A 27,536-nucleotide genomic window follows, 5' to 3' on the forward strand; every position below is an offset into this window, starting at 1 on the left:
TCATAATTTATCTCTCTGCAGAGCCCCAACCACTCGATCACTCCATTATAATCAACTCGTTCCCATTTTCCACTCATCAGAATGCAGTTGTCATATCTTACAAGAACAAATGGAGAAATAACGACAAAGAGAACTGATGATTTAAAATAAAAAAAAAAATACACAAATTCATACAGTGAAATGAGTAGAAAGGGGATGACAATTCTCTCAAGAATTCCAAAAATTCTCTCGACCCTACCTCTCGCACTACCCATCACTCCAATTAATATATATATTTTTTTACAGACACCCGACAATTCATTTTCTCACCCCCTACATCCTCTACCTTCCCTACCTCCCCTAACTCCCCTAACTCCCCCACCTGCCCTACCACCCCCAGTCACCCCTCACTCTTCCAATTAATGACGACATAAGCAGACACACTAAACAAAAAAAAAATCCCCATCTCTCAATCCTGCGCTTTCAGCGCAAATCCACGCATTTCCACACACAAAAAAAAAAAATGATAATTCCCTTTTACCCTCAAGTCGTGAATCAAGTCCTCTGCAGGATCTCCCCATCGAAATTTTCCCCCTGATCTCCTGAATCCTCTCGTATTTATATCCCTCATCCTCAAATGGCCTCCAGCCTGTGCTTTTTCCCTCCTCGTGGATTTCGAAAATGAAAAATAAAAAAAAAAAAAAAGTCTCCACTCGACAATTCACATCAGGAGGGAGAGGGATCGAATTCCAATAATCCACCACAGTAAATTAATTTACGTAAGAATTCAATGGAAGTGTAATGTTATCTACAAAATATACTTAATTACTCGCTAATTACAGCACAAAAACATGCAAATGTAAAAATTTGCATTAATCATATAATCGTATTATTTATAATCGTCAGCCGATATTAACTCCAATCATAATAATATTCTCATCTCGAACTACCCACCCCCATCAATAATCGATCAAAATCAATCAACTGTGTCAATTGGTATATCTCCTCGAATAATTCCCCCCCCTCAGTGATAAGATTCCTCCCTAGTATTATGCAGACAATTGCTCCAAGGTATCACCCAAGTCTCCCTCAATAACTATGAAATATATCTTACACTATCGATATTTATTCCAATTTTTCTTCACGAATGAAAATGGTATACGAATGATCAAGATCCATCCACTCGTATACCCAATGCGCTAACACCAATAATTAGCATTTTAACGTTATAATAATAATATTATTATGTATTTATTGTTTACTTAATAATTTTTTTTATTCTCTTACTTAACTATTCAATATTTTTTTGTATTTTCTTCCTCATTTTTTTTTATCCTTCGTGTTTGCCTTATTACCTTTTTTTTTTCGTTTAATAATTACGTCATCCCGTAACTCGATACAAAACTAGAACAACTGCTGTGCCGGATGTGGAAAAAACGCTAAAGGATAATTCACTCATCCCATTCACAAAGTATTTTTTGTTTTTCTTTTTTTAAATCATCGGCATTGATGTTCCATCGTGGTTAAACTCTTTTTGGCCGTTTAAATCATCACCCTGGGGTTATTACCTCACTATAATTCACTCAAGTGTTCAATATCCCCAGGAATTCACCTCGACATAATCAACAGGACCTCGAAAACGACTTGAGTTACGTTCCAGCCCCCCTTGAGCACTGGAACAACACCCGAGCAACGATAGCAGCCACTTGTTGATCGAGAATTTGGCTCATAACAAGAGCAAGTAAACGAGATTCGTGCTGCAGTAGTAGAGTTCTGTTATCAGGATGTCGAGCTAGATTGAGTAGTGTACCAGCTGCTCGTCTCAGCATATCAAGACTCGTGCCCATTGATTCAGGATTTTCCCGAAGGGCAGCAAAACCATGCTGATTGGCAACACCAAGTGCCGAGCTCTCGGCTTGCTCTATAAATGCAACAAGTAGAGCAACACACGGTGTCTGGAGAGCTATTGTCCTAGCAACACCCGAGTCAGCAGCTGACAAAAAGTGGAGTAAATTAACACCAAATTCACGAAGCACCTGCTCCTCACTGCGACACAGTAGCCTCGTCAATACAGAACACAGTCTCTGGAGTCTCGAGTAAGGTGGTGTTGCAACAACAAGATCAACATTGCTCTCAGTTACACACAATTTGCACAATGCCTCAAGAGCAAGTCTCTGGGGTGATAACGACGATGTCATTGTCACTGTGGGAAATGGATCTTGTCCATGAGCTGCTGGACAAACTGCCCAGTGTAGGAGGCCATCTAATACTGGACGCGATATCTCCTCAGGATGTTGACTGAGATCTGTGTATCCAGCAATATTTGCTGCCATCACCAATACATTCTCACGTATGTGATAAAGAAAATCCCACCACCACTCGTTCTCACCCTGAAGACTGCTGCAGGAGTCAGCAAAATCAGCGTCCTCCTCTCTATCGTAATTCCTCGTCTTCTGGGTTCTCACTGGATGCTCGTGATGCAGCAGCAAAAGTTTACCAAGGATGCTGAGAAAAGTGACGTTTTTAGCAAATTCAAGCTCATTACCTGGTATGAATGTCAAATTCCTGAGAATTGTCGAGAGACAGACACATCGTCTTGCCAGGCTGTCCTGTGACTCTGTTACGAGGTAGAGACTCGCCTCGTCCCTCGAATAACTCTCATCCTCGTAATCACTTATTCTTCTTCGCTTGAGTGTACCAGCTGGATCCTTTATCTGCAATCTTGGTCCCTCCTTTTGGGCCTCTGGCTCTTGTCTTTCCTCGTTTTTCCTTGTTTTATCCTTGAGCTCATCGTCAGAGTCATCGGTCTGCTCACCCTCGTCATCGGGTCGCGGTTTTTTCTTCTTTGCTCTTCTCGTCGACTCAATTTTGTGATCATTCTTATCATCATCACTCATATCTGGATCCTCTGTTTTAACTTGAGGATCAAAGCTACTCGTCGAGTCACTCAGCCCATTGTGCGTTGGAAAGTTGTTGTCCTCGGTCTTGGTAAACTCCACTGGATGCTCTCCCATGTTGTTGTTCTGCTTTCCCTCTGGCTCGCAGTCTCTCTTTGAGCCATCATTCTTCTTCTCAAAGAGCTCTCGTGTCAGATCATTCATTTCCACTGGCTCTTTCTTTATCCTCGATAGAACGTCACTCAGTGTTCTTGGTTTCTTCTTCTTCTCGAGGTGGAGGTGTTGGGGTGGCTGTTTAGATTTTAAATCGCCATTCTCCTTCGACGACTTATCCAGGGGCTCTGGACACTTGGGTAACGACTCATTCGTTATCTCCGGTAGTTTGTCACACTCCTGGTGCCTCGAGTCCTCCTTCAACTCCAGGGTCTCCACCTCCTTCTGGAGAAGTGGTGGCTTCTCGTCACGTAAGTGCCTGGCAAATGGTGCCATTCCAATTTCAGACTGGAAACAGGTGATTATGTATTTAGTATCGTTAGGATCGACCTGCCAGGGCTCGCACTCGGCGTCGGTATCCAGGTGATCCCATGGCCGACGATTGTCAAGTACGAAGATGTCGTCGTCACGTGGTACCATTTTAACAGGTCGACCACGACGTGATAGGAAGGTATAATTCGAGGTCGTCAGGAGTTTCGTTCGATCCTCGGAGTCTATTGGCCTTGATACAGCACCCAGATCAACCTCGGGGATATCGGAGGTCTTGTCCCAGTGGTCCTCCTCCAAAGTCGACGACTCGAACATATCCGATAGCGAGCGCGAAAAGTGCTCCAGCAGCACGTCCAGGAGACCTGGCAGGTGTGTCAGGCCGAAGTAACTTACCTGAAATTTTTTATATGACATTGATTAATTGATTAATATTAATTGATTAATTGCTGATGACAGATTAGGCAGATATTTTGGAGTGCTCTTCAAAAAAAATTATGTAATCAACTCACCGAGCTGTCATCGAACAATAAAATATTTAACACATCGAGGGCCCAACAGCTCTCAGCCAGTAGACCTGAGCGCAATGCCATCATGATTCTCCATGCCTCCACTGGTGCTACGTCACTCCTCGCTAATTTACGTCTTTTGTAGAGCAACGGTGTGACAGCCTCCACGCTGTCAGGTGGGAATGTCATTTCTCGTTTGGGCGCCGTTTGTTGCGTTATCATTGGATTCATGCTCAGCTGGCCCTGCAGAACAAACGACCAATGAAACAAAAGACGTTAGAAGAATTCTGGGTTGATTCGTTACTAACATTTTTCAGAAAAATCGAAATTTTTATCGAAGAATTCATTGTTAATTAAGGTTTTAATATTCAATAATTATCGATCGATATTTAACCCCAAGCATGTAGAAATTAGTGGTCGAAAGTTTGAATTCAATTAACTAATTTTTTTTTAAGAGAAAAAATCAAATCAGAATTATCAAACAATTCATCATTAATTCGTACTTTAATTATTCAATAATTATTACTTGATGTTCGCCCCCAAAATTGTATAAATTATTAGTGGAAATGGTTCTTAAAAAATAATTTCAGAAAAAGTCGAACCAGTCTTTTTAAATTTATTACTAAAATGTAGAATCATTTCAGGAGAATCATCGAAGATCTCTAAACGAACAATTAATTTCTCCTTTTGATTTCAGTGTCTTTATCAATAATAATTCCCAAATATAGGAAAATTATTCAATTAGTGTCAATTACGACTTGATAACGAGATGTATAAATAAATCATCACATGTTAAAAATTGAAACTATAATTCATTTTTTTTACTTAGATCATTAAAATGCTGAATAAATTCAGCAAATTCAAAATTCCAGTGAAATCAATCAATTAAATATCTTTATTTAAATTTTTAAATGATTAAGATGATCGATGAATTCCCAGAAATGTAAAAATTCTTGAGTACTCATGGATAATTGGTAATATTAAAATGATTATTAAAAAAATGAAGAGACACGAACCAGCAGCGACGCCCTCACCTGATGTGAACCAGGTGGTGGATAGAGTGTCGAGGCTTGATGGGGGTAACGATTGTCCCAAGGTGGTGGTGGTGCATGTGGTAATGGATTTATACTAGGCTGTGAGGATGGCCTTGCTGGCTGTTGATTACTTAAGTTTGGCCACGGTTGATTACTACTAGACATTGTCACAGGTCCACTCGGTGGATTAGCCGATACACTTTGGGCTTGTGATGGTGGCTGCTGTGGTGGATGTGCCTGATGCTGTTGATGGGGCGAATGTGACGGATGCTGCTGATGCTGATGAGGCGGATGTGGCTGCTGTTGAGTGGGTGGTGGTGGTGGTTGTTGATTTGGATATGGTACCCTGTTGTTTGCACTTCCAGTTACCTGATTATACTGATTACCACCACCTGGCCAGCCGGGGTAAGGGGGACGTTGCTGATTGTACTGGGGATACTGCTGATCTTTGGTAAAATCTGGATGTCTTCGTGGCTGGGTTGGCCCTGGGGGAGGGGGTGGCATTGTCTTGTTTGCACCACCTGCGTCAAAACACAATTACAAATTAAAAATTCATTTTATTTTATTCCAACATTAGTAGATTAATTTCTATCAATACTTATAATTTGACATTCATTTCCTTTTTTTTCCACTCTTTCTCCAAAAAATGTCCATTATATCTCAAATATTAGATTCTAGAGTTTCTAATTATTTTGATACTCTTTAAAGTGTCTTCTAAATATTGAGAATTCAAATCGTGGATTCATGTTATAAATTTGCCCAGCGCAAATATAGAAAAAAGATAATGACACACCTGCTGGCACATTTGATGGGTACATTTGACCACCTGGTGGGTTACCATAGCCTGCCTCCTGTCGATAATAATCCTGAGGACATGAGTAGGTTGGATTTGCTGGGGATGGAGAGGGAGAGGATGGTTGGCTCGTCGATGGGGGCTGGTTTTGAGCTGGCTGGGGATAATTCGCTGATCTGCCTGGGGGTGTCTGACCCGGGGGATAACCCGGCTGCTGAGGACCACTGTATCTGTTGTACATATCTTGACCTGGCCCACTGTTTCCTGGAATGTTTCCACCTGGATATACCCTTAAAAAATAAACAAAAATCAATTTATTATTAATAATCACCAGTTGATCAATAATCCGCATTTTTCTTGTGTTTTTTTACTCTCTTCATCCCTTATTCTTTACTCTTCATTATTATCTCTAGGAAATAAAATTACTATTAATTTCCAAATTTCAGATATTTGAGTAATTAATCAATTAATTATTATTTAAATTTTATAAACGGTGAAAATGGATCTGATTGGAGTGAATGAGCGAATGTAGAGAAATATTGAAGAGTAAGAGAATGAGGAAAGTAGCTAGAGTATTTGATAATATGAAAAAAATACCTGTCAGCTTCAGAGACATATGGAGGATAATGAGATCTGGGTGAATACGGTTGGTTGAATTCACCCTGTTGATTCATTGGTCCCCCCTGTGGCCGAATATACTGCTCCTGGGGATAGTTCTGATACGATCCAGCATTCTGATAATTTCCCTGCTGCATACCCTGATGGGGCGATGGTGCACTGCTCTGACTTGGCGGCCTAGGTGGTGGTGGTGTGTACTCAGAGGGTGGTCCACCTTGATTACCACCCTGATAATTGCCCTGATAATTTCCATAGCCATCCATCGAGGCACTACTCGATCCAGCTGCTGGGAAAGAGTCTTGGGAATTAGAGGAGCCTGTGAAATAAATAAGGAATGATTTATTGATGAGGATGATGGCAAATAAACTCATGACAGCAATGAACTCTCCAGGATAATCCCAGAAAATAATTTAAATGAATGAATTGAAATGCACGACATGAGGGATACATGAAAATAATAATCTTCCATCAATAATTCAGTAATGAAGTATTAAAATCTATTATTATATTATTCATTACATGTTTATCTCGAAAATTATCGATTTTAGATGCAAACATCAAAGAACTTTCTCACAAACGATTAAATTTCCGTGAAGAAAGGTCTTTTTATGTTTTTTTCCGAAAATCACTAGTTCTTTAGATCAATTGATATTTAATATTGTTTAATTTTATCACTTTCCAAATTTGTGGCTTATTGAATTAATATTTACACACAAGGAAAATGATATTCACCTGGAGATGGAACCGATGCAGTGGCTTTCGTGCCCTTCTTCTTGGATCCAGCCTCAACTTGATTGATGATAGGCTGTGGATCGACTCCACCTCGATCAAAATGACACTCGTACGTCAGCAAGTGCTTAGTATAATGTTTACGAAGTGTGTAAGCTGCACTACTGCTTGCTCCAATGCCCAACAGTCCAGCAATATCCTTCCACGTCTTATTCTTCGTCACCTATTAATCAAAAATTATTTAACTCCTTCCAACTCCCCACGGATGGATAAAATTGAGAGAAAAAACATTCTACACAGAGTAGTAAAAATGATTCTTCAGATTCTTCATCAATACAAAAAAAAAAGAAATCAAACAAATTCATTTTCTTCGTTGGAAATGATCTTTGAAGTGACAAAAAAAATACCACAGTACTGTGGTATCTTTATTTCATGCAAAACAGTCGAAGAAAGGAATTTATAGATATTCTAAATGGGTTACCGTCTCATCGAATTTGTTATAATTAATGTTTTTCTATCTCCATCTCAATAATAGAATAATTCCATTTAGCACCCAGGTTTTTCGTAGGTGTCACGGTGTGTGTTAATTATCCAAACACCTTGTGAATAACTACTTCAAGGATCAACTGTTAAAAAATCTTCTCGTTTTTTTATTTTATCACAATTTTCTCCTTTCAACTGAATTGAAAAATTTCAGTATCGTATTAATTGAGAAATCATTCAGAGAGCTTGAGAGTTTAAAGAACTAGTCAATTCCACTAGTCAATGAAATCATGCTCAAAACGTGCGACAACGTGAAGTATAAAAAATTGATAAATCAAGTAAATAACTGAAATATTGAAAAAAAAGCGCGTTTGCAAAATTGAAATTCTGGAGTGAAGGGGCAAGAGTTTAATTTGACATTTTTATCAATTATTTTCTCTTCTCCACCCCCTCTCCACTGAATTGTTTCACACATTATTTAATTCATAGTCTTGGACAGAACACACTGAGCAAACGAGTAAACAAAGACTGAACAAAATAGCAGACGAGAAAATGGTAAAAAAAAAATCACAAACAAATGATTGAAAATACAGATTCAAGAGTAAAAAAACGTCAAGAACACCGAGGGCTAGATGGAACTACACTGCACCTTGCATACCTCCATGAAGCCCCCCCTTTCCTTCACGTAGAGGTAAAGACGAAACAGATCGAGGGGGTTCTTGGAGATGGTAGGACAGCTGGTTATCGGTGTTCTCCGTTCCTCCATGAATGACACTAGTTTGTCCAGCCAATTTCGTCGCTCGGGGGAGTCATCCATCTCGTAGAGTTTCGCCAGACTATCTGGCTTCTGAAAATTCATCAAACATCATCTTTAATTCATTAATTCGCAACCAGAGAAAGTGATAAAAGATGATTTCAATGATTCTTGGCATTTGACATAAAAAATGGTCTTTAAAAATAAATAAAAAATTCATTCAGGATTTAATTGCAATTCTCCAGTATTTACAACATAATTTAGAAATTTCCCTCTTCATTGGAGATTTTTTGAATAATTTTCTCCGGGAGCTGAAGTGTTTAATATTTTATAAACAGAATTAGCAGTATTTAAATAATATTTCACCACTTGAACACTGAAAACTGAATTTTAATCGATAAGTCAATATCTGCATGCAGAAATTTGAGGGATAAAAGTGGTGAATACGAATGTAATCTACATGAAATTGATTATTAAGTTCCACCCACAATTTCTGAATTATTTAAACGTTTCCCCCATTTCATCGCCAATTAGAGGTGAATAAAAATGAAGGTCTAGGGAGATTTTATATCAAAGGGAGCGGAGAAAATTCTATCAGCGTTTACAAAAGATGCACATGCTCCTGTACCTCCGTAATTGCTGGAAAATTCTATTTATTAGGTGGAACAACCACAAAGGATAGTTGTTTCTGGATTAGTCTGCAGGGTTTACATGTTATTTCTCGAGTTTGTTTTTGGCATATTAAAATAAAGTGACTGAGAGTAATTGGCGATGAGAATGAGGACGTGATTGCGGAAAATTTAAACAATTATCAAGTACTAGATGATTAATTTTATTGAACATAAATTTATTAACCTTAGATCTGTACGGGTCTTGAGGCACATGACTGTTAAACACCTGTAAATAATGTAAAAATATTTCCAATGTCAATTTTGTAGAATAAAACAATTGTTTTATAAATAGAACTAATTGGACACTTTGAACATTTTTCAAAGGATTTTGTAAATATTAAAGATATTTAAATATTTATGTATTCATTATTTGGTGGATATGTTGGAATTGAAGGGATATAGTGATTTTTTGCATTAACATTTTTTATAGAAAATGGTGAGAGCCACAAAAAAGGTATCTATGGAAATATTGTCATCTTCCTTCAATTCCAAGATATCAGCCAAGAACTAGTTTAAAAAAAAAAAACAATTTCAATTAAAAAAATTTTTGGTGAATCTATGATAAATATTCCATACTCGCAAAAATGAGAGTGTAAAATAGACTGAAATCACTGATTATTTGAAATAAAAAAAATGTTCAAAGTATCAAATAGCCTTACAAACCACAGATAAATAAAAAAAACAACTCACAGGACTAGCTGGTGTGCGTGACCAGCTGGGGCTGTTGATATCTGGATATTCCTCGTGTATCGAATTAATGCTGGCAGCTCCTGGTGATGGTACAGTGCTCTGGGGTGTAGCAGGATGACTGTGGTAACCACCAATCATGTCCTTTCGGATCTTTGGGGTGAATGCGGGATCCTCACCAGAGGCAGCTGATGCATTTGATAATGTGGACTGCTGTGAGCCCTCATCGATGCTGGTGCCATCAGGTCCAGTGGTAATAACCGACGTAACAGTACCACTGGACGTCGACGTGACATTTATAGCAGCAGTGCCCGATGCTGTTGTCGTGATACCACTGTCATTAGATGTATCAATATCCCCGTGACTTGTGGGCGTTGGTGCTGGCGCTGGATGGGAATTTGGAGTAGTACTTGGTGGTGGCATGGGGCTACCCTCGTGATTCAACGGTGGAGTGGCAGCTGGTGGATGGGGATGTTGAGGATGTGAATGCTGTGGATATGGATGTTGAGATCCTTGATGTGGTGGATGATGTGGATGCTGTGGATGTAGATGAGAATGCTGTGCATTCTGGGGATGTTGATGCTGATGTTGAGGTCCTTGTGGACCACTTGACGATGGGCCAGGTGGTGGTGGAGGTGGCGGAGCTGGTGAGTGTTGCTGTTGCTGTTGCTGTTGTTGCTGCTGCTGCTGCTGCTGCTGCTGTTGCTGCTGTTGCTGCTGCTGCTGCTGCTGCTGCTGTTGTTGTTGTTGTTGTGAATTGCCCACATGATTGGGAGATGGTGGTGGTGGACCCATTGAACTCGCGGGTGGTCCCATATTGCCAATACCACCAGTTGGCATTGGGGGATTTGTGGGACCACCTCCACCGTAATTAACACCACCCTGGGTAGGTGGAGGTGGTGGTGGACCGGGGCTTGGTGGCATACCAGGTGGTACACTGTTGAAACCCATTTTGTGGGGATAGGGTGGATATTGCACCAAATTATTTGGTCTGGCCGGTTGATACTGATTGTTGGGAGCTGGTGGTGGATGCTGGGAATTCGTTGGTGGTGGATAACCCTGACCTGGAAATGACATGTGGGGTCTGGGTGGTGGATAACCTGGGCTCTGGCCTGGATAACCACCTGGCTGTGGTGCATTGCCACTCGTTGGATAACCCATACCACCACCACTCATTGGACCCATTGGTCCACCAATGCCTGTTGGTGGTGTTGGTACTCCACTGCTGTTTAATTTATAACCGTGCATGTGTCCAGATGGACCAAGTGGCTGCTGATATCCACCCTGTGTTGCCATTGGTGAGTGACTCATTCTCGCTGGACCACTACCATCAGACTGGCTCGACGATGGCCGAGGTGGCATCTGGACGTTTTGCTGGCCAACAGCTGGCGACATTGATCGTGAACCTGTCGAGCCGGTTGGTGATGGTGTTGGTCTCATCCCCTGGGAATTTGGCGTTCCTGGACCCGCCGGTCCGTTTGAACTGTCATTACTGTTTTGACCGGAGAGTTCCTGAAACAGAAATTTTTATTTTAGTCTACTTTTCATTATTTTTCTCATTCATTTCTTCATTCATTCATGAAAAATTATCATTTCTGTTTTATTTATTGGATTTCGTTGGTATATTCATTCAGATATTTGACTGATCATTTTTGGGGGAGGGGGAAATCTGGAATGAAGGACAACTGGAGAAAATTTATTTTAATTCATGAGAATTCGTTGAATTGTGATGGATTTATTAGAATTACTGGGATTTGGATGGGAATATCCAACGGCTCATTGAATTAAGCGATTTAAAAGTGATTGCTTGAGCCAATTAATTGCAGGTGGGATTTTCGCTGGTCTCTCAATTTCTCAATTTCTCAATTTCATGGAAGAGATTTTTTTTCAGTTATTGTCTTTATTCCATTAATTAATCCTGCACAATATTCGTGAGTGTCCACACATTCCCTTTCGGAGCAGATGTTCACATTTCAGAGTAGAAGTCTATCCCAGAAATATCTTAACCCCTAATCACAAACTGAAACTCTATTCAAACAGAAAAATACAATTCTAATCCCGAAAGCAAAATAATCCAGAGTATCACCCTTATTATTCGAAATTTCACAGAACCAAGGTTATCTGAGACTCTCGTGACACATTTAAAGGAATCGTAAGCAATTAATCAATTTCTATACCATCATGCTCAATATAAAATAATTTAAAGAAACCTAGAATTCAATCGTCGAATTATTTTGGAGCAGACGTCTTCACTGCCATCGATTCCCTCTCTCCAAAAGCATCCTAACCCCCAATCACAACAAAAAAAAATTCTCCTCACCCCCGAAAAAATCCCCTTGAACCCCAAAAGCCGTGAAAAACCCTCCAAAATCATCAGCACAAAAAAAAACCAGTCTGTACCCCACCAACCCGATAAAAGCATGTGATCCCGAGTCCCCCAATCCCCTCCCACTCATTCCCCAGGTTATGTTACCCCCAAAAATCCACCCCAACACCTAAAAAAAGTAAAAATAATTAATTAACCTTAAACAATCACCTCGTCCCCAACAAAATGGCAACGTTCCCTATTCCTCGTTACCGGATACCCATCGCCCCAGTCTCATTCCCACCAAAAAAAAAATCAGTTAAAAAATGATATTAAATTATTTACAAAAAAATTAAAAATAACGAATGACATGAAAATTACCTCATCAATCCCTCACCAATACAGTACATGGATAAATAATAAATTTTAAGCGTAACCCATGTTTCATGTCGTCGTTCACTGGTTTTCTCTCAAACACGCCTCTTTCCTTTCTCTATCCTCCTCCCGCGATTTATCTGTCCCTCTCACTCTCAAAGTCGCCCCACTCCTCTCTCTCTACCTCAATTGAACTCCAAGGCAACAGATAATCATCGATAAATCCAAAAAAAACACAAAATAATTCATATCACAGTATCGATCACAATCAATAACACCACTGACTACCGGATAATCCTGACACCTCCACCCCCAAAACAATAATTCACACAAATAAAATCCATCCTAGATGTCTGTCTCACTTTCGTTGCCTCGTGAACGTGCGTGTCCTCGAGATGACGCGATTCACGTTCCACATAACTCTCAACAACATTTATTCAACAACATCAGTAAATACCCGTTAATAGCTGATTCCAATGATTCCAGGGGATTTTAATTGGAAGAAATTGGGGGTGAGTAAATGATTATTGAGGGCCAACAAAGGAGGTAATCCAACTGGAGATTAAGGTGAACACTTCACAGAGCCCCCCACTTATTCTTTTTTTAGTTGTTTTTAATCCACTGGGAGGATTTGCCACGGTTGCACATCGACATTTATCTGTTGTACTGGTCAAGTCCTGGTGAACACGATGGAATACGATTGTCCACTGGTGACTGGGGTAAGATAATTGATCACTTTGGTGATGGGGACATTTTGGTGACGAAGGATTCAGCCCCTCGTTTTCGCAGTTGTGGGGAACAGACACAGGATAGTCAGACACTAGAAGGCAGCAGTTGTCGTCACCAACACTACCACCAACACCAGCTCCGCGATTGGTGTATCATCGCTCTTCTGGGTGTTTTTTTTTGTTTTTATTGTTTTAATTTTGGCTTTTGATTTTTGGTTTTGAGGTGATCGTCATGACTGGCACTCGAGGGAGAGAATCGACATTTTGGGGTGGAGGGAGGTCAGGGAATTTTGGGGTTTGGGGAAAATACCGGGTTATCAGACATTTTTTTCAAGCTCCAGGTGATGATTTTGATGGGGTCATCGGGCCTGGGGATCTTTCGGGCTTTGGCATACCGATTTCAGGATTTTTCTTCGATTTTTACGAGGTGAGGGCGTTTTTTGTGGTTTTTCTCTTTCCGTTTGTGACTCTGTGGCTGTCGTGGCGCCGCTAGCGCTCGGCACTCGTCGGGAATTGTCGGATTCGCCGCGAGGGAAGATTTTGGAGGGAAAATTTGATTTTCGGGGAGGATTTAACGGTTTTGGTTTGAGGTGGGATTGAGACTTTATTGAGAAAAATTGAGATTTTAGATAAAACTAAAGAGAATTCTTTAATTTAGAATAAAAAAATTGAGATTCATTTTTTTTTCTCACTTTCTTTTATGTATTTGCGATTAAAAAGGGGTTTACGATTTTTGGATGGAATCGACGATTTTTGAAGTGAATTGATAATTAATAAAAATCGAGTTTTATAGAAAAATTTAATTTCGAGGATTTACAGTTTTGTTTATTAAGGGGTCAGTGAGGAAATTGAGGATTTTTCTGGGATAAGGAAACTTTCCGTTTCAATCGAAATCACAGAAACCAATTATATATGTTATGAAAGATAGTAATAATAATAACGATTTTATGATTTAATTAACACACCGCATTTGAAGTATTTGTTATTGACTCCATGAAAAAACTGAATTTTCCAAAAATTGAACTTCAAGTCAACAATTGTTAACAACAATGTATATTCCATATTCATATACTCAGTATGTAAAATATTCACTTCTAGTTCCAAATATTCTCCAAAATAATCCCTCAAAGCCGCCAAATTTTGATTAAACAGGAATTCCATAAAAAAAAAAATAACAAATACTCCAATGACCTCCACTTCCCTATTTTTTGCCTATCGATCATCAAAACTTCAAAATGCCATGCTTTCAATTTTTCAACGGCTCACACCTTAAATATAGACAGATCGAAGTGATTGAAATTTTGATAATGATTTTCTAACGCATCCGATGACAGCCTGTGACTAAAAAATTTTTCGAGATATTTCCGATTAATTGTTACTGAGACGAGTTTTAAAAAATAATCGAGACAAACCGCTGTTTTTTTTTCTTACAGGCGGTACGCAATAAATGTTTTGCCGGCCTCCACCCCCCACCCCTCGACATCAACTCGGCGCCATGTTTTCCGCCCCCCTTTCTCCTCACTTCCCCTAGCTAGGAACGACTTCCCCTACCCGGCTTTGTTTTCGATTCGCTCATGTGCAGAGAACATAGAATTCAGGATGCGAGTCCCAGCATCAGGAGTAACAGATAATCTTTGTTTGAGAAATTGAGAATGATCTCGAGGGGATGCAGATGAGTAATGAGCAACAAGAGGCCTGATGTTGATGATAATGAGCGATAATGATGATGAGGAGAAGGAGAAAGAGGTGACGACGAGGGTAGAGCTGTATCTTGTACGATGTTGAATATGGTCTGACCGGATGGTGGGATTTGCACGAGTGATGGCTCGTTTTGAAGGGCTTCCGGAGACCTTGAAAAGGGGATTTGATTTTCCGATTTTCACTCAGGCAATCTCGAGATATTTGAGTTTGAACGAGAATCGCTGTCCGGAGATTTGAGAATTCTGGACAGTGATGGGGTGGAAGATGGTTCTTTAACCCTTGAATCAACGACGCGATTTGGATGGGTCGGGTTTCATTTTGAAGGGCCATGAGGTCTCTTGAAAAGGGCATCAGTTTTTTAGGATTCCACTCAGCCGATCTCGAGATATTTGAATTGGGAACGAATCGACTTCTACGATCTGAGAGTTTTGAAGACGCAATACCGCGCAAGTCGACCCTTGATCGAAGGTTCAGTTTCCAAAGACTGAAGATGATCCTTCAATCAGCTATTTTAATCACCAAAGGGTCAGCGAGTTTTTTCGTGATGATTGCGGCGCGGGATGCAGTGATGAACAAATGGGAAATTAATTTTCACGATTATTGATCGGTCCGGGGAGCGGAAGGGCCAGAGACTGGGGTAAACGATCGGTTTCCAAGTGCATGAAATCGGTTTTCTAATTTTTTCCTCCAGATTTCGGACAATTTGAATGAATCAATCATGAAGATCTGATGAGTGATAATACAACTTCCTGATTTTTTCGCTATCTCTCTATCTTTTCATGATCTACCCGGATATCAGCGTCTTGGAACGATCGAAACCTCGAGTCAATGAACTAGAAGTCACCGGAGATAATTAACGAGTGGAATTCAAGAGTAAAACGAGATCTTCCGATTTTTTAGGTTTGATAAATACCGATTGATCTAGTAAACAAGTGGCTTTAACAGAAAACATGAAAAGATCTAATTTCTTGAAAATTTACTCAGCTACAAAAAAGTTCTCTGTGATTTTTTCCTCGAATCGATGGATTCCGAGATAAATCGATAATTCAGTTAATTGCAGTTTCGAATTTTCATTTAGTCTTTAGTAGTTCGAAGCTGATGTTTTCTGTTAATTAAATTGAGAATGCAAATTAATTTAATGATGAAGTCAAGAAATTCTTCACTAATTAGAAAATATCACGGGTTTTTAATGAAATAATTAATCTGTTGGAATTATGTTTCAATGAGGGACGGGCAAAGTTGTAATATAAGTTAATTCGATTTTACATTTTTATTAAACGGCGATCGATCGAAAAAATTATTTATTTCAGGGCATGTCAGCTAGACAGAGGATCTTCAACGTTTCCTTCTTGGATTGATTTTTTTATAATTTAATTATATAATTCATATATAATTAAAGCATAATCAGTAAAAAGGATGAATTCGAGGATTCTAATTATATTACTTTGCTATAGACTTGGAATTTAGAGATTTGACTAGATATTCCTCTTTTTTTATAAACTTTCTGTTGAATTATCAATGAGAATTGCTCAACTTACCCCAGAGTCAATTCCTTGAGTATTAGGAGTCGTCGATCGTTGCATATTGTGATAATTCTGTAAAAATAAATCCAGAGAGGCATTAGCAACGAAAAACAATTATTTCTTTGATTATAATTTCTCAATATTTCAAAGTATTTCTACCCCATGACTGGATTATGAATACTTCCAGAATCAAATAATTTGAAATCTTTATATTTTTCTTTTTAATAAATAAGTAATAGAACTTATTGGTCAAAATAAAAAAAAGGAATTTCAATTTTTAATGACAATGGAATGAAAAGAACTTTGAATATAGTTTTAAAAAAATCGTTTTCCATTTTTAATCGAAAAATCTTCAACTACCACAATTCCAAGCCGATTTGATCTATTTGTTGTAAAATATTCGCAAGACTTCAAGAAACGAATGATGGAAGGAAAGTGTTTAATTAAAAATTAACGCATCAATGCAAAATCAACTGAACTGAAAAAAAGGAACGCTTCAATGTTTCAGTGATCAATCCAATGATTCGTGAAACGAATGTCTGGGACTGAGAATCTAACGAATATTTTAGAAAACTCAAAATTTTAATCGACTAATGATTAAGCTACTTGACCGATTTCCAAGGCAAAAACCGAAAAACGTTCATTACATTGGTAAAATCGGTTCCAGTCTTATGTTGTTTCATTTTTTTAAATATCCCATCGTACATCATATTAGTAACGAAGTAGTAGACAAGGATAATTCCATTTTCCACGGGTTTTTAGGTAATCCCTCGGAATCGACGAAAGATAGTGATATTTTCATGGAAACCTTTTTCCCAGAGAAAAACGAGAGCTACAAAAAAGGTCTCAATAAAAATTTCGCTATCATCCTTCAATCCTGAGATAATCCCCAAAATCACATGGTATCCTTTTAATTTTATCACTCTTAACCGAGATGTTGCTCGAGGAGTTGGTAAATCTCGTAGAGATTTGAAGATGGATTGACCTGGTCTCAGGTTAAAAAGGATTCGTCACCTGTTGTTGTCCTGGTGTGGGCTGGGGCTGAGGGGATGCTGAGGGCGGCGGTGCTGGAGACTGGGACAGCGCACGCTGGGGTGATTGACTCGATGAATTTGCTTGACTTGGTGGTGGTGGTGGTGGGGCATTAGGGGGCCCACCTTGATTCCAGGCCCTTTGATCGGGGTACAGGCTCGGGGGGTGGCCTCCTTGTGACGCGTATGAATTCAACTGAAAAATATCAGGGGAAATATGTCTCATTAATTCTCCATTGGGGCAACTGCCATTATATTACTAAATCTCGAGGTACATTTTCATCAAATACTCAATCTCCTGAAAGACTCATTCCCTAATAACAAAAAGTCATTGAATGATTCTTTTCTCAGTAACAGAATTGCCAGAACATTTTCGTGGGGAGAATAATGCATTTTTTTCCGTTAAATCTTATGAGTAGTTTTCGAGCGCAAAATTAATGAACTGAGAGTTTTATTTTACATCAATTATGGAACTGTTGAACTTTATGTTTTCTAGTTGAAGAAATTAATTAATCAAGATTCAACATCTTTTCTGATAAATTTAGTACGTTCATAAGTTTTGTCATTAATAACTCATGAAAATTTTCGCATGACTGCGAACCTTTGTGAGCCATTAAATAATGCCAAAACCCAAAAAAATGTTTTTTCATGTCAATCCCATCGATAATTCGCCAGAAAACTAAATGAAAAGCGTGAATGGTAGGTAAAGGGATGTCCAACATCCTTAAAAATTGAAACCCCCTACGAAAGCGTTCTCTATTATTCAATAACAAATTCCAGTTGTCATTAATTCAACCGGTCGAATAAATGAAAATGATAGTCAACCCGTCCAGAATTGTCCCCGTGACCCAGAATAATACAAACAGCAAAGTGAATTTTGCAGTTTCGCTAAAACCCACCGAATGCCAAAAACTATTGATTTCACGAGAAAATATCAAGAGACGATATTTCTCGGGAATGCAATGATCACCAAAAAAGTCCCTCAACGCTTCCCCCAAGAATGGCTAGTTCTCCAGATAAATTGATCACTAATCCACAGTAAAACTGTGAAAACTCCGAAATTACCTGATGATGCCCATAAGGTGAATGAGGTCTAGCAGGTGATGGATAACGCGTCGTATACGGTTGATAGGGCATAGGAGTGGGAGAGCTAGGTCCACCAGGTCCAGGATGTAGCCTCGGAGATCCCTGAAACAGAAAAAGTCAAATAAATCCGTGAAATCCCCAGAAAATGAAAAAAAAAATCCTGTACACTCCCTCGAAAATGCCTTCCCCTTGCCCAAGCAAAGAATGAAAAGCCGGTATGATAACCCAAACTCGAAATGAACCAGAACCCTTGCCCACCCCAAGAAGAACCAGCGACAAATAATGACATATAGAAGAAATGAAAATTTACAGTTTGCGGTGGTCGTTGACTGGGTTGTGGATAAACCGGAGGAACAACAGGAGGTCTCTGCATGGGCCAGGGCTGCTGATAAGACTCAGGTGCAATTCCCGGATAATTAGGATGAAACCTGTGTGGAGAACTAGTGGCCTGAAGCAACTGATTCAAGGTTGGTGTAGGTCCAGTGGCCTGTGATATACTCTGACCAGACAAGAACCTGGGCTGTCCCGGAAAACCCCCAGGAACAATATGACCAAGTCTTCCCTCAATCTTGGATGAATAATGCTCATCCATCTCCGAATGATGCCTCTCACTCTGTCCCTCACTGATACCAGGTTTATGATAATCCCCAGGTGGCTGTTTACCCCCAAACTCACTAGATTTACCAGGATAATCATCCTGATGATACTCCCTCGACAAATGCTGGCCACCAGGTGGATTAGTCCCTGGATAATTAGTAGTATGTCCAGTATGTGGTTGATGAAGATTGTGGGGTGTGTGTGTTGAATGATGAGGAGGATGTTGATGCATTGGATGAGGAGCTGAGTGTTGTCCACCATGCTGACTATGTGTTTGTTCGTGCTGTTGTCCCTGTACCTGTCCATCCTGTTTACCACCATTACCCCCATCACCACTAGCAATACTCTGTACACTCTGTGAATTCTGTGGTCCATCACGCGGTGATTTGACATCACCAACGTTATGTCCACCAATGTCCTCACGATATTGACTCATCTCGTATCCAGTATCACCGTCACCACGATTCACATACTTGAGCAGCTGGGCCGCGCCCCGATTTATTTTATCGTTGGGCTCCTGCTCAAGCTGCTTATTAATACTAACACTTGCACTATTACCACTATTTTGTCCCCTTTTTTTATTACATTTCACTGTTTCATTGTGCTTTACATCGTTTTGTTGGCTCTCGGCTTGCGTAGCAGCCATGTTCTACCATCACGGTGCCATCATCCTCACTTTAACTGGCCAATGGGGGTTACACGTTCCCCGCGTACAATTTGCGTTTATCCTTATCGATGCGCTGATTGGTTGATACTGTACATTTACTATTAACACTGAATAACCCCGCATTATACGTTTGTTAATATTGGTTTGTTGGCGGCATTATTTTGGGTATTAATGGGATTCTCGGAGGCGGGCTTTACTCTCGCTTTGATGCACTTTTTCAGGGGGAAATTTTTGATTGGTTTTTTTTCTTTTACCGGGCATTTGGAGATTCGCTGGGTTTTTTATTTCACGGGATACTAACGTCAAAAGTAGCGTCGTAGGGGGGACGACATCTTGGGGAGGCTCGTGGTACTCGTCGTTACCCTGGGGTGTTCGTTCGTCAGAGGGGAAGCTGTTGGTTTATTGAAGGGAACTTATTTATCCAGGGAGACGTCGAATTTGGGTGTTTGAATATTTTGAGCCTATTTACGGTTTTGGGATCTAATGTTTTAAAACTATTTATCTATTAAAAATCGAGAGGGGAGAACGTTTTTTTCGAGGTCGGACGCTGTTTAACTGTTTTTTTTAGCCTTGTGTGTTTTCTGGGTTCTTTGCCTATTGAGAACATTTTTTTGTGCCTACTTGAGTTTCTAGAGATCCTACTAGTTTTTTAATGGGTCTATTAATTATAACATCGATAGTGCTAGGACAGTGAGTCGTCGCTTCCTGTTGACAGTGGTACAGCAGAAGTCCGGATTTGGCTGACTGAATAGTTTTTCAGTGAGCCTACTATATGGTTTTGTCAGCCTGCTAGATTTTTTATCATAAAACTATTATTTTGGGATGATCTTACTCATTTTTGGGAAAGAGTATTACTTTTCTACGGATGTAAACAAAATTTGTCGAGAGCCTTCTCCAAATATTTTGGTAAACCTACTAGCTCGAAAGGCATAGTATATCCACAAAAAAATAGGTTCAGCAATTTTGCGAGATATTTTTATAAACAAAAAATAGATATTATTTTAATATATTTCTCGGAGAACAATTCCCGGTGTCGAAGGAATATTTAATTGTTGAACAAGCCTATTAGTTTAGTTTAGTTAATTTATAAAATTGTTGAAAAAATTATCAGCGCCATCTGCTGGTGAAATTTCAAACTAGGCAATAAATTTTTCAACGGCTAGACCTCAATTCACCGCGTCTTTCATGACTGAGCTGATAAAAAAAATTTGTAACAGTAGTTCGATTTGAAAATCGACAACAAACGCGAACCGACAGGCATATAATCGTGATTTCTCGTTGTTGTAGAGTTGTGATCCGAATCTTGGGAATTTCAATGATTAATTTTTTCAAGAAGGATAAAAAATGTGCAGCAAAAATTTCGATGAGTATGAGAAGAAGTACTTTCCTAAGAATGAAACGCCAGACCATCTGTGCAAGGAAATGAAAAAATTCATCGCTAAAGCCGGGGTACATCCGTCAGTTGTCGAATACGGAGCCTTCAATAAAATGATTGGATTCTCAGCCATTGCGGTAATTATTAAAAACAATAGCTCCAATTTTTTCGATACACGAGAATTATTAATGATATTTTCGATTATAATCAGTAACAAAGTGATCATTATTTATTTTATTGGAGAAACCCATTTGATATTCTGTGATTTATCTAAAAAACTGTCGGTTTTGAGAGATTATTAATAATGACCTTTTTTGTGGAAAATTGAATGAACTCCAAAAATGTCTCTTACGTATTTTCCACTCACGTCTGTAGATCTCGAGATAATTCGATGAGTAAGAAATTTATTGAAATTTACTGAAGTAGTCAAACGAGGCAAGTCAGTTTAGCTCGTCGGTGATTTTATTGAAATATCTCCAAAATTATGCTATATACAAAAATTTTCGCTATTACCTTATTTATAGTTCTCGATTAGCTCTTAAAAAAAGATTCCAATAAAAATTTCGCTATCTGCCTTAGTTTCAGAGATATTAGACATATTTAACCAGTTCAATTCAGAAGTATCAATAATTAATGAATTATTTAATGCGATTAAATTAGATTCGTAATTATTATAGGTTGACGATGAAAAGACGGCGATAAATCATCTGATAGAGTCCCACGCCGTCCTCCACCGTCAGCAGGTAAGCCTGAGATACAAAAAAACGGAAATCCGTGGCAATTGCGGCTACAACCAGAAGTTCGGGGTGAATCCCTCCCACTTGGAGTTTAACGTCGACTGTCACGAGGGTCCAGATTCCCTGAAGGACAAACTGGCCGAACTTCCCAAGGAATGGTACATGGTCCAGTTGACACAGCCCTACAATCCCGGGAAATGGCAACCTGAGAACTCAAATTCAATTCATCCCCTTCACCTGACAGTTCTCCCTACGGGACCAGAGGCTATTGCCCCCTTCACCATCACTATTCCAGCTTCTGACAACAGCATGTACGATCTCTGTCAGGACATCAAGGACCTCCTGGGCACTAATAAATCGAGTCTGCAGGCGCAGTATGGCAATCACGCCATGTACTGGAAGATGAGACAGCACCAGAATAACAGGATGAAGAATGCCGTCAAGGAGATGGAGTACAAGTGGCTCAGGGAGTGGAGGATTCTGCTTGTCGCTGATCCTCTGGAACCCTCTGATGCCACCAGGGAGATTATTGCAGTCGTCGATAAACTCGTCACTGACAATCGCTTGATGTGAGTTTTCTGGTTCAACTGTTCGTTTTTTTTGGAGTTGACGAGGGTTTATTGATTTATCTCCCAAAATTGAGAGCTCAGAGAAAAATGTCAAATGAATTTCTTGTGATTCACATCCAGAGCTACAAAAAAGTTCTCTGATATTCTCCTCTGAAATCATGACTTCTCGAGATATTCCAAAATATGAATGGTTTGATCAAATCATTATGATAATATGGATAAATTAGAAAAATATTAATTATTGGTGATTTCTTCAGGTCAGTACTGTCCCCAAAGACGATGTGGCTTCTACGAAAAGTGGCAACAAGTGCTGGATTCCTCAACAAAGTAGAAATAGCGACACTAGTCACAGTAATTCTCTCTGGCCACAAGAAACTAGCCAAAAACATTATCCTCTCGATCATCAGTAAATTTTCCCTAGTTTGTCAACTACAGCAGGAGAAGAGAAAGACAACAGTGCTGATCGTGGACGAGGAAATCGACTATCTGCCCTTAGAGGCGATGGAGATCTTGCAGTATCACCCAGCAACTCGTTTCCCCTCGTTCCACGTGGTCTATGCGATGTTCAAGGAGCACGAGGACTCGATTATTGACGGCTGCAAGACCGTGAAGATCAACGACTCAAGTGGCATGGGCATCGTCAACCCCGGGGACAATCTCCCGAAGATGGAGAAACGTCTGAGAATTTTCATGGATTACTGGCTGCCAAATTGGCGAACCATCTACAACATCCTCCCCGAGGAGGACGGCCTCGCCAATGCCTTCGTCGATGCTCTCGTCAACCACGAGGTCATGATGTACAATGGCCATGGCAGTGGTATTCACTACCTCCCTGGGGAGAGGATCGAAAAACTCAGGGTCAAAGCTGCTGTTCTCCTCTTTGGCTGCAGCAGTGTAAAACTCCAGCCCATTGGAGGTAGATTTCCACCCTACGGAGTATCTAATCAGTATCTCATAGCTTGCAGGTGAGCATTTTTATCACTCCTCACATTCCTATTTCTCCATAAAATTTCTCCATAATTAATAAAATTCTTTCTCCAGTCCTTGCACCCTGGGAATGAATTGGGAAGTGACGGATCTAGATACCGATAGGATGACCTCCTTCTTTGTAAGTACCTGGATTCCCTCGAAGGCGGAAATACACTGGAAGTTTGTGGACTTTGATAAATGGGGCAATGGAAAATTTGAGTATAGATTCAATATCGAGAAATACCAAAAGGAACAGCTCAAGGACACATTTGAGCCCGAGATGCTGAGGGCTGTGTCCATTTCCAAGAAAGTCTGTCTACAATTTATGACAAAAGCTGCAGTTGTCGTCAGAGGACTGCCAATAAAAATCGAATGGTAAAACTCGTATTTTGGTATAGTATATTGTGCAGCAAGGGAGGAAAGCAGGGCGAGTTAGAATGCCCTATTTTCCTCCCTTGGTGTACAATATACTGTTAATAAAGTTGTACATTTTACAAATTAACAAATTCATCTGAAGATTCAATATAAAATGGATTTGTCCAATCGTTGGAGAGTGTTCTCAGGGAAATATGTATTTCAGGAATGAGTAGTCACATTATGACTTGGGGCTTAAAGACTGATGTGGCGATACTTTTGTGGGGTAACACTTGTCCGCCGTTGATGTACAACTCGTCCTTGACGATTACGTCCTCTCCTAGGACTGTGATGCCTTCCATCCGTACCCAACGTCCCACTACGCAGCTCCAGCCCACGATGCATCTGAATTTTCATGGGAGAACGTGAAATTGATGAGATTTTTGGGGGAAAAGTTATTCAGTGATAATTAATAGTTTCAATTGAGCTTTTTCTTTGCGATGAGATACATTTCGCGAGTTTTTTAGAAATAGAAATGGACAGGAGACATTTTAAACAATATTTACCCATCCAACCAACTGTGTTCTTTGATTCTGGCAGATTTGAGAATTGTTGAACGTTTTATACAGCATCCATCTGCTAGAACAACTCCAGGACCGATGATGACGTTAGGCCCTATCCGGCAGTTATTTCCAATGACCGCCGTTGGATCCACCAGGACATTCCCAATGACACCATCATTCAAGTACAATTTCTCAGGGCTTTTTTGTCTCAGTGAGGCCAAGTACAGGCACATCCCTTCGAAGGTCAATTGTAAATACGTTAGCTTTGTGTATTTTATAGTAAATATTTTTTATAATTGTCTATAACTGTTCATAGAATGAATTTTAAATTGAATGGAAAGATGGAGAAGTTAGAGGATTTAAGGAAAGAAGTTTGTGTGATTTTAGGAGGGGGTGAATAGTATTTTCTAGAATAAATTATTATATGGAATTGTGAGACATGTTGTTTTACCTTTAAGGAAGTCCTCGGGTTGTCCAACGTCCATCCAGAAACCCTGGAGCTCCATGGCATAAAGCATGTTATCTCTTGCCATTCCTGGAAACACCTCTTTTTCGATACTCATTGGCTTTAACTCGATTCTGTTTAGTATACTACTATTGAAGATGTAAATCCCTGAAAAAGAGAAAATGACTATTACCAAAAATTAAATTATTTTCCTATATTAAACGATTTGAAGAGTTTTTTTTCTTGAATGTAGCAATCATTCATTGACATAAAAAATCTATCGATTTATCTATCTATCAAAGACTTAATACCATAAGAGTAACAAATTATTCGAGAACGTAATTAATTTTTTGTTACCCGCATTTATTTTATTTGATACGAATTCCTGTGGCTTTTCTATGAAACTCTCGACCCTCCCCTTTTTATTGTAAAGAACCACTCCGTATTTTGATGGTTCCTCCACTTTAGTCACGACGATTGTTCCTTCACCACCGTGAGACTTGTGGAATTGCAGTAATTGCTTGAAGGGAAAATCACAAATTATGTCTGAATTGAGGACGAAGAAGGGCTCGTCGCTCTGTAACAACAGTTCCTTGGCAAGAGCTATGGGACCGGCAGTGCCTAGGGGCTCTTTCTCGTGGGAAAATATGAGATTGACCCCAAGTTTTTCAGCCTCTGCTGACAGCTCTTTCTCCATGTCTTCAGCCCGATAAGAGACCGCCAGAATAATCTCAGTTACGTTCGAAGCTACCTGGAGACGAAAATGATATTAAACGAGACATTAATTATTCTTTATTTATAATAATAATATTATCTTTTTTTTGATATTCCAAACGTTTTTATATGGAAAAATATATTTTATAGATAAAACTATGATATATTATGTATTGATTGGACTTTTAAAATTTTTTCCAAATTTTCTAAAACGAAAATCCAAATGAATGCTTCAAACTCAATAGAAAAATGTGTTTTCTTGACCGAAAATTATTCCACTTGACGAGTAATTGAAAGAGATTCATTCATTCGAAAAAAAGCAGACAGTCGGTTAAATTGAGCCCAGAATGAGGCCAATTATCAATTAATTCCCGGCTTCTAAAAAATTAAGAAATAAATTAAGCATGAAATCGCTGAAAAAGAACAACTCACCAGAGCCTCGAATTGATGCAAAAGCATCGGTTTATTAGCGAATTCCACTAGAGGCTTTGGCCTGCTGAGTGTCAAAGGGCGTAACCTAGTGCCATATCCTCCTACGAGGATAAGAGCCCTCAGAGGTCCCATTTTCTTCCTCTTCTCTGGTATTGATCTTGAAATTCTTTCAGCAATCCAACTAAACAATCGACTCACTACTCCAGATTCTGAAATTTAAATCGATTCCTTTAATACTTTTTGTTGTGGAAAACAATCTATAATTTATAACTATATATAAACTATAGATTCCTTGAATATAAAGGAGAGCATAATTGCTACCGTTCAAAAATTAAATTGAAGAAAGTTGGAAGAAATGAAATGGCTGCGAGAGTATCGAATTGAAGAAAATTCGAATCGAATGAGGGAAATGAGTGATAATTTCAAATAACAATTATAATTGGAGCTATTGAAAAATTGCATGCATATGGAAAAAATTATTTTCTCGGAAAAACTGTCAGTTTGCATGAAAAAAGTGTTCTAAATATCGCAAATATTCCAGTGACGATAAATCCTTATAATTTTTGCCTTCAACTCGACTATTTGTTGGAGACAAAAATTAGAAGGGTTTATCATCACTTAAGGAATGCCGGGAAAGATGAGCGGAATATTTGGATTATATGAAATTTCGAAATAAACGCCCTTTAAATGAAATTCAGTTCAAAATATTTTTAAAAATGTTATTCAGTGAGCCTAGCAATTGTGCATTAATACATCAATTATTTAAATTTCTAATTGAATAGGTAATGAACCGAGATGGATGACGATTTAAAAAAAAATGTACTCAATTCTATCATTTTTTCGTGTCACATGAAACCATATTAATAATATTTTGATATGTCATGTCAAATTTGATGAGATTCTAAATGAAGGATCAAAGTTTCTGATTAATACAATCTTCGAATAGAATAGTGAAGATCTATATAAGAAGAAAATATTCGGAACTTCAGTGGAAAACCATCAGAACTCCGCGGATCATTTGTCTTAAATAATTGAGACCTTTTACAGGTGAGTAAAAAATTGAAAATTGTCGGTCGTAAGAAATTTTGAAATTATTCTGTCAGATTCTCGAAAGAATTCCGCCATAAATTGAAAATGGAATTATTGGCAATCAAATTTGAATCACTAAGCCCAGATATTCAAAAAATAGAAAATCATTTCTTGATAAATTGTAAAATTGGTTCAATCAAATTAGATGTATTATTTTTGTTAATATTAGCATTCATGATCATGAGAAAGCTCATAAACAATCAATTATCCAGAAAAAATGAAATGGGGAAATGAAATGGAAAAAACAGAATAAAAAGGTGTCAACATTCCAACTGCTTTAGCGGTCGGGTGGCGCTGGTATAACTATAATCAATAAACAATAACTAAATCGATGGGTGAATAAATTAATATTTATAATTGGTTTCTGTAACTGGAATTAATTATTCTCTCAAACTCTCACCTCGATATCGTCTCGAGGTTCACTGTAACTCTATCAATGGAGTTATCACTTCTAATTGTTGATATAGACGTGTCAAAGTGCCACGTAGTTGTTCATAGACCAACTTCAGGTAGTCGGGAGCCAGCCTATTACAAGGATCGGGATAGCCTCTCATCCCAATAGATACAAACCAATCATTGTGTGTAAATAAGTTCCAGTGGTGACACAACACGTACAGTGGCGTGCGAATCGAATAAAAATGG

General features: G+C 39.0%; 4 protein-coding genes across 7 annotated transcripts in view; 2 read left to right on the plus strand and 2 right to left on the minus strand.

Moving 5' to 3' along the window:
* Positions 1-1,301: 1,301 nt before the first annotated feature.
* On the minus strand, positions 1,302-19,954 carry LOC105266820 (trithorax group protein osa). 4 transcript variants are annotated; one of them, XM_011305254.1, is made up of 13 exons: positions 18,694-19,954; positions 18,363-18,485; positions 17,281-17,493; positions 16,282-16,338; positions 9,638-11,146; positions 9,132-9,173; positions 8,181-8,369; positions 7,043-7,262; positions 6,290-6,626; positions 5,693-5,982; positions 4,882-5,420; positions 3,869-4,108; positions 1,302-3,752 (listed from the first exon to the last, which is right to left on the minus strand). In XM_011305254.1, the coding sequence occupies exons 1-13, from the start codon at positions 19,624-19,626 to the stop codon at positions 1,629-1,631; spliced, it is 6,816 nt and encodes a 2,271-aa protein (XP_011303556.1). In that variant the 5' UTR covers positions 19,627-19,954; the 3' UTR covers positions 1,302-1,628. The 4 variants fall into 4 exon arrangements, with proteins under 4 accessions (XP_011303556.1, XP_011303558.1, XP_011303557.1 ...); XM_011305256.1 differs by having other exon boundaries at positions 6,290-6,593; positions 8,172-8,369; XM_011305255.1 differs by having other exon boundaries at positions 4,900-5,420; positions 8,172-8,369.
* Positions 19,955-20,880: 926 nt separating this feature from the next.
* Positions 20,881-23,969, plus strand: Sse (separase). The gene is made up of 5 exons (XM_011305258.1): positions 20,881-21,159; positions 21,700-22,328; positions 22,586-23,293; positions 23,370-23,672; positions 23,878-23,969. Exons 1-5 carry the CDS (start codon positions 20,992-20,994, stop codon positions 23,885-23,887), a joined length of 1,818 nt encoding a protein of 605 aa, XP_011303560.1. The 5' UTR covers positions 20,881-20,991; the 3' UTR covers positions 23,888-23,969.
* On the minus strand, positions 23,844-27,401 carry Gmppb (GDP-mannose pyrophosphorylase B). The gene is made up of 6 exons (XM_011305257.1): positions 27,295-27,401; positions 25,806-26,014; positions 25,017-25,410; positions 24,666-24,827; positions 24,218-24,449; positions 23,844-24,056 (listed from the first exon to the last, which is right to left on the minus strand). The coding sequence occupies exons 2-6, from the start codon at positions 25,935-25,937 to the stop codon at positions 23,888-23,890; spliced, it is 1,089 nt and encodes a 362-aa protein (XP_011303559.1). The 5' UTR covers positions 25,938-26,014; positions 27,295-27,401; the 3' UTR covers positions 23,844-23,887.
* Positions 27,402-27,471: 70 nt separating this feature from the next.
* Positions 27,472-27,536, plus strand: part of PIG-B (phosphatidylinositol glycan anchor biosynthesis class B) — a gene marked incomplete in the record, with an annotated part of 8,552 nt that continues 8,487 nt past the window's right edge. The window contains 1 exon segment of the mRNA XM_011305259.1: positions 27,472-27,536.

Source organism: Fopius arisanus, unplaced genomic scaffold (genome assembly GCF_000806365.1).
Source record: "Fopius arisanus strain USDA-PBARC FA_bdor unplaced genomic scaffold, ASM80636v1 scaffold00041, whole genome shotgun sequence".
NCBI classification, from domain to species: domain Eukaryota; kingdom Metazoa; phylum Arthropoda; class Insecta; order Hymenoptera; family Braconidae; genus Fopius; species Fopius arisanus.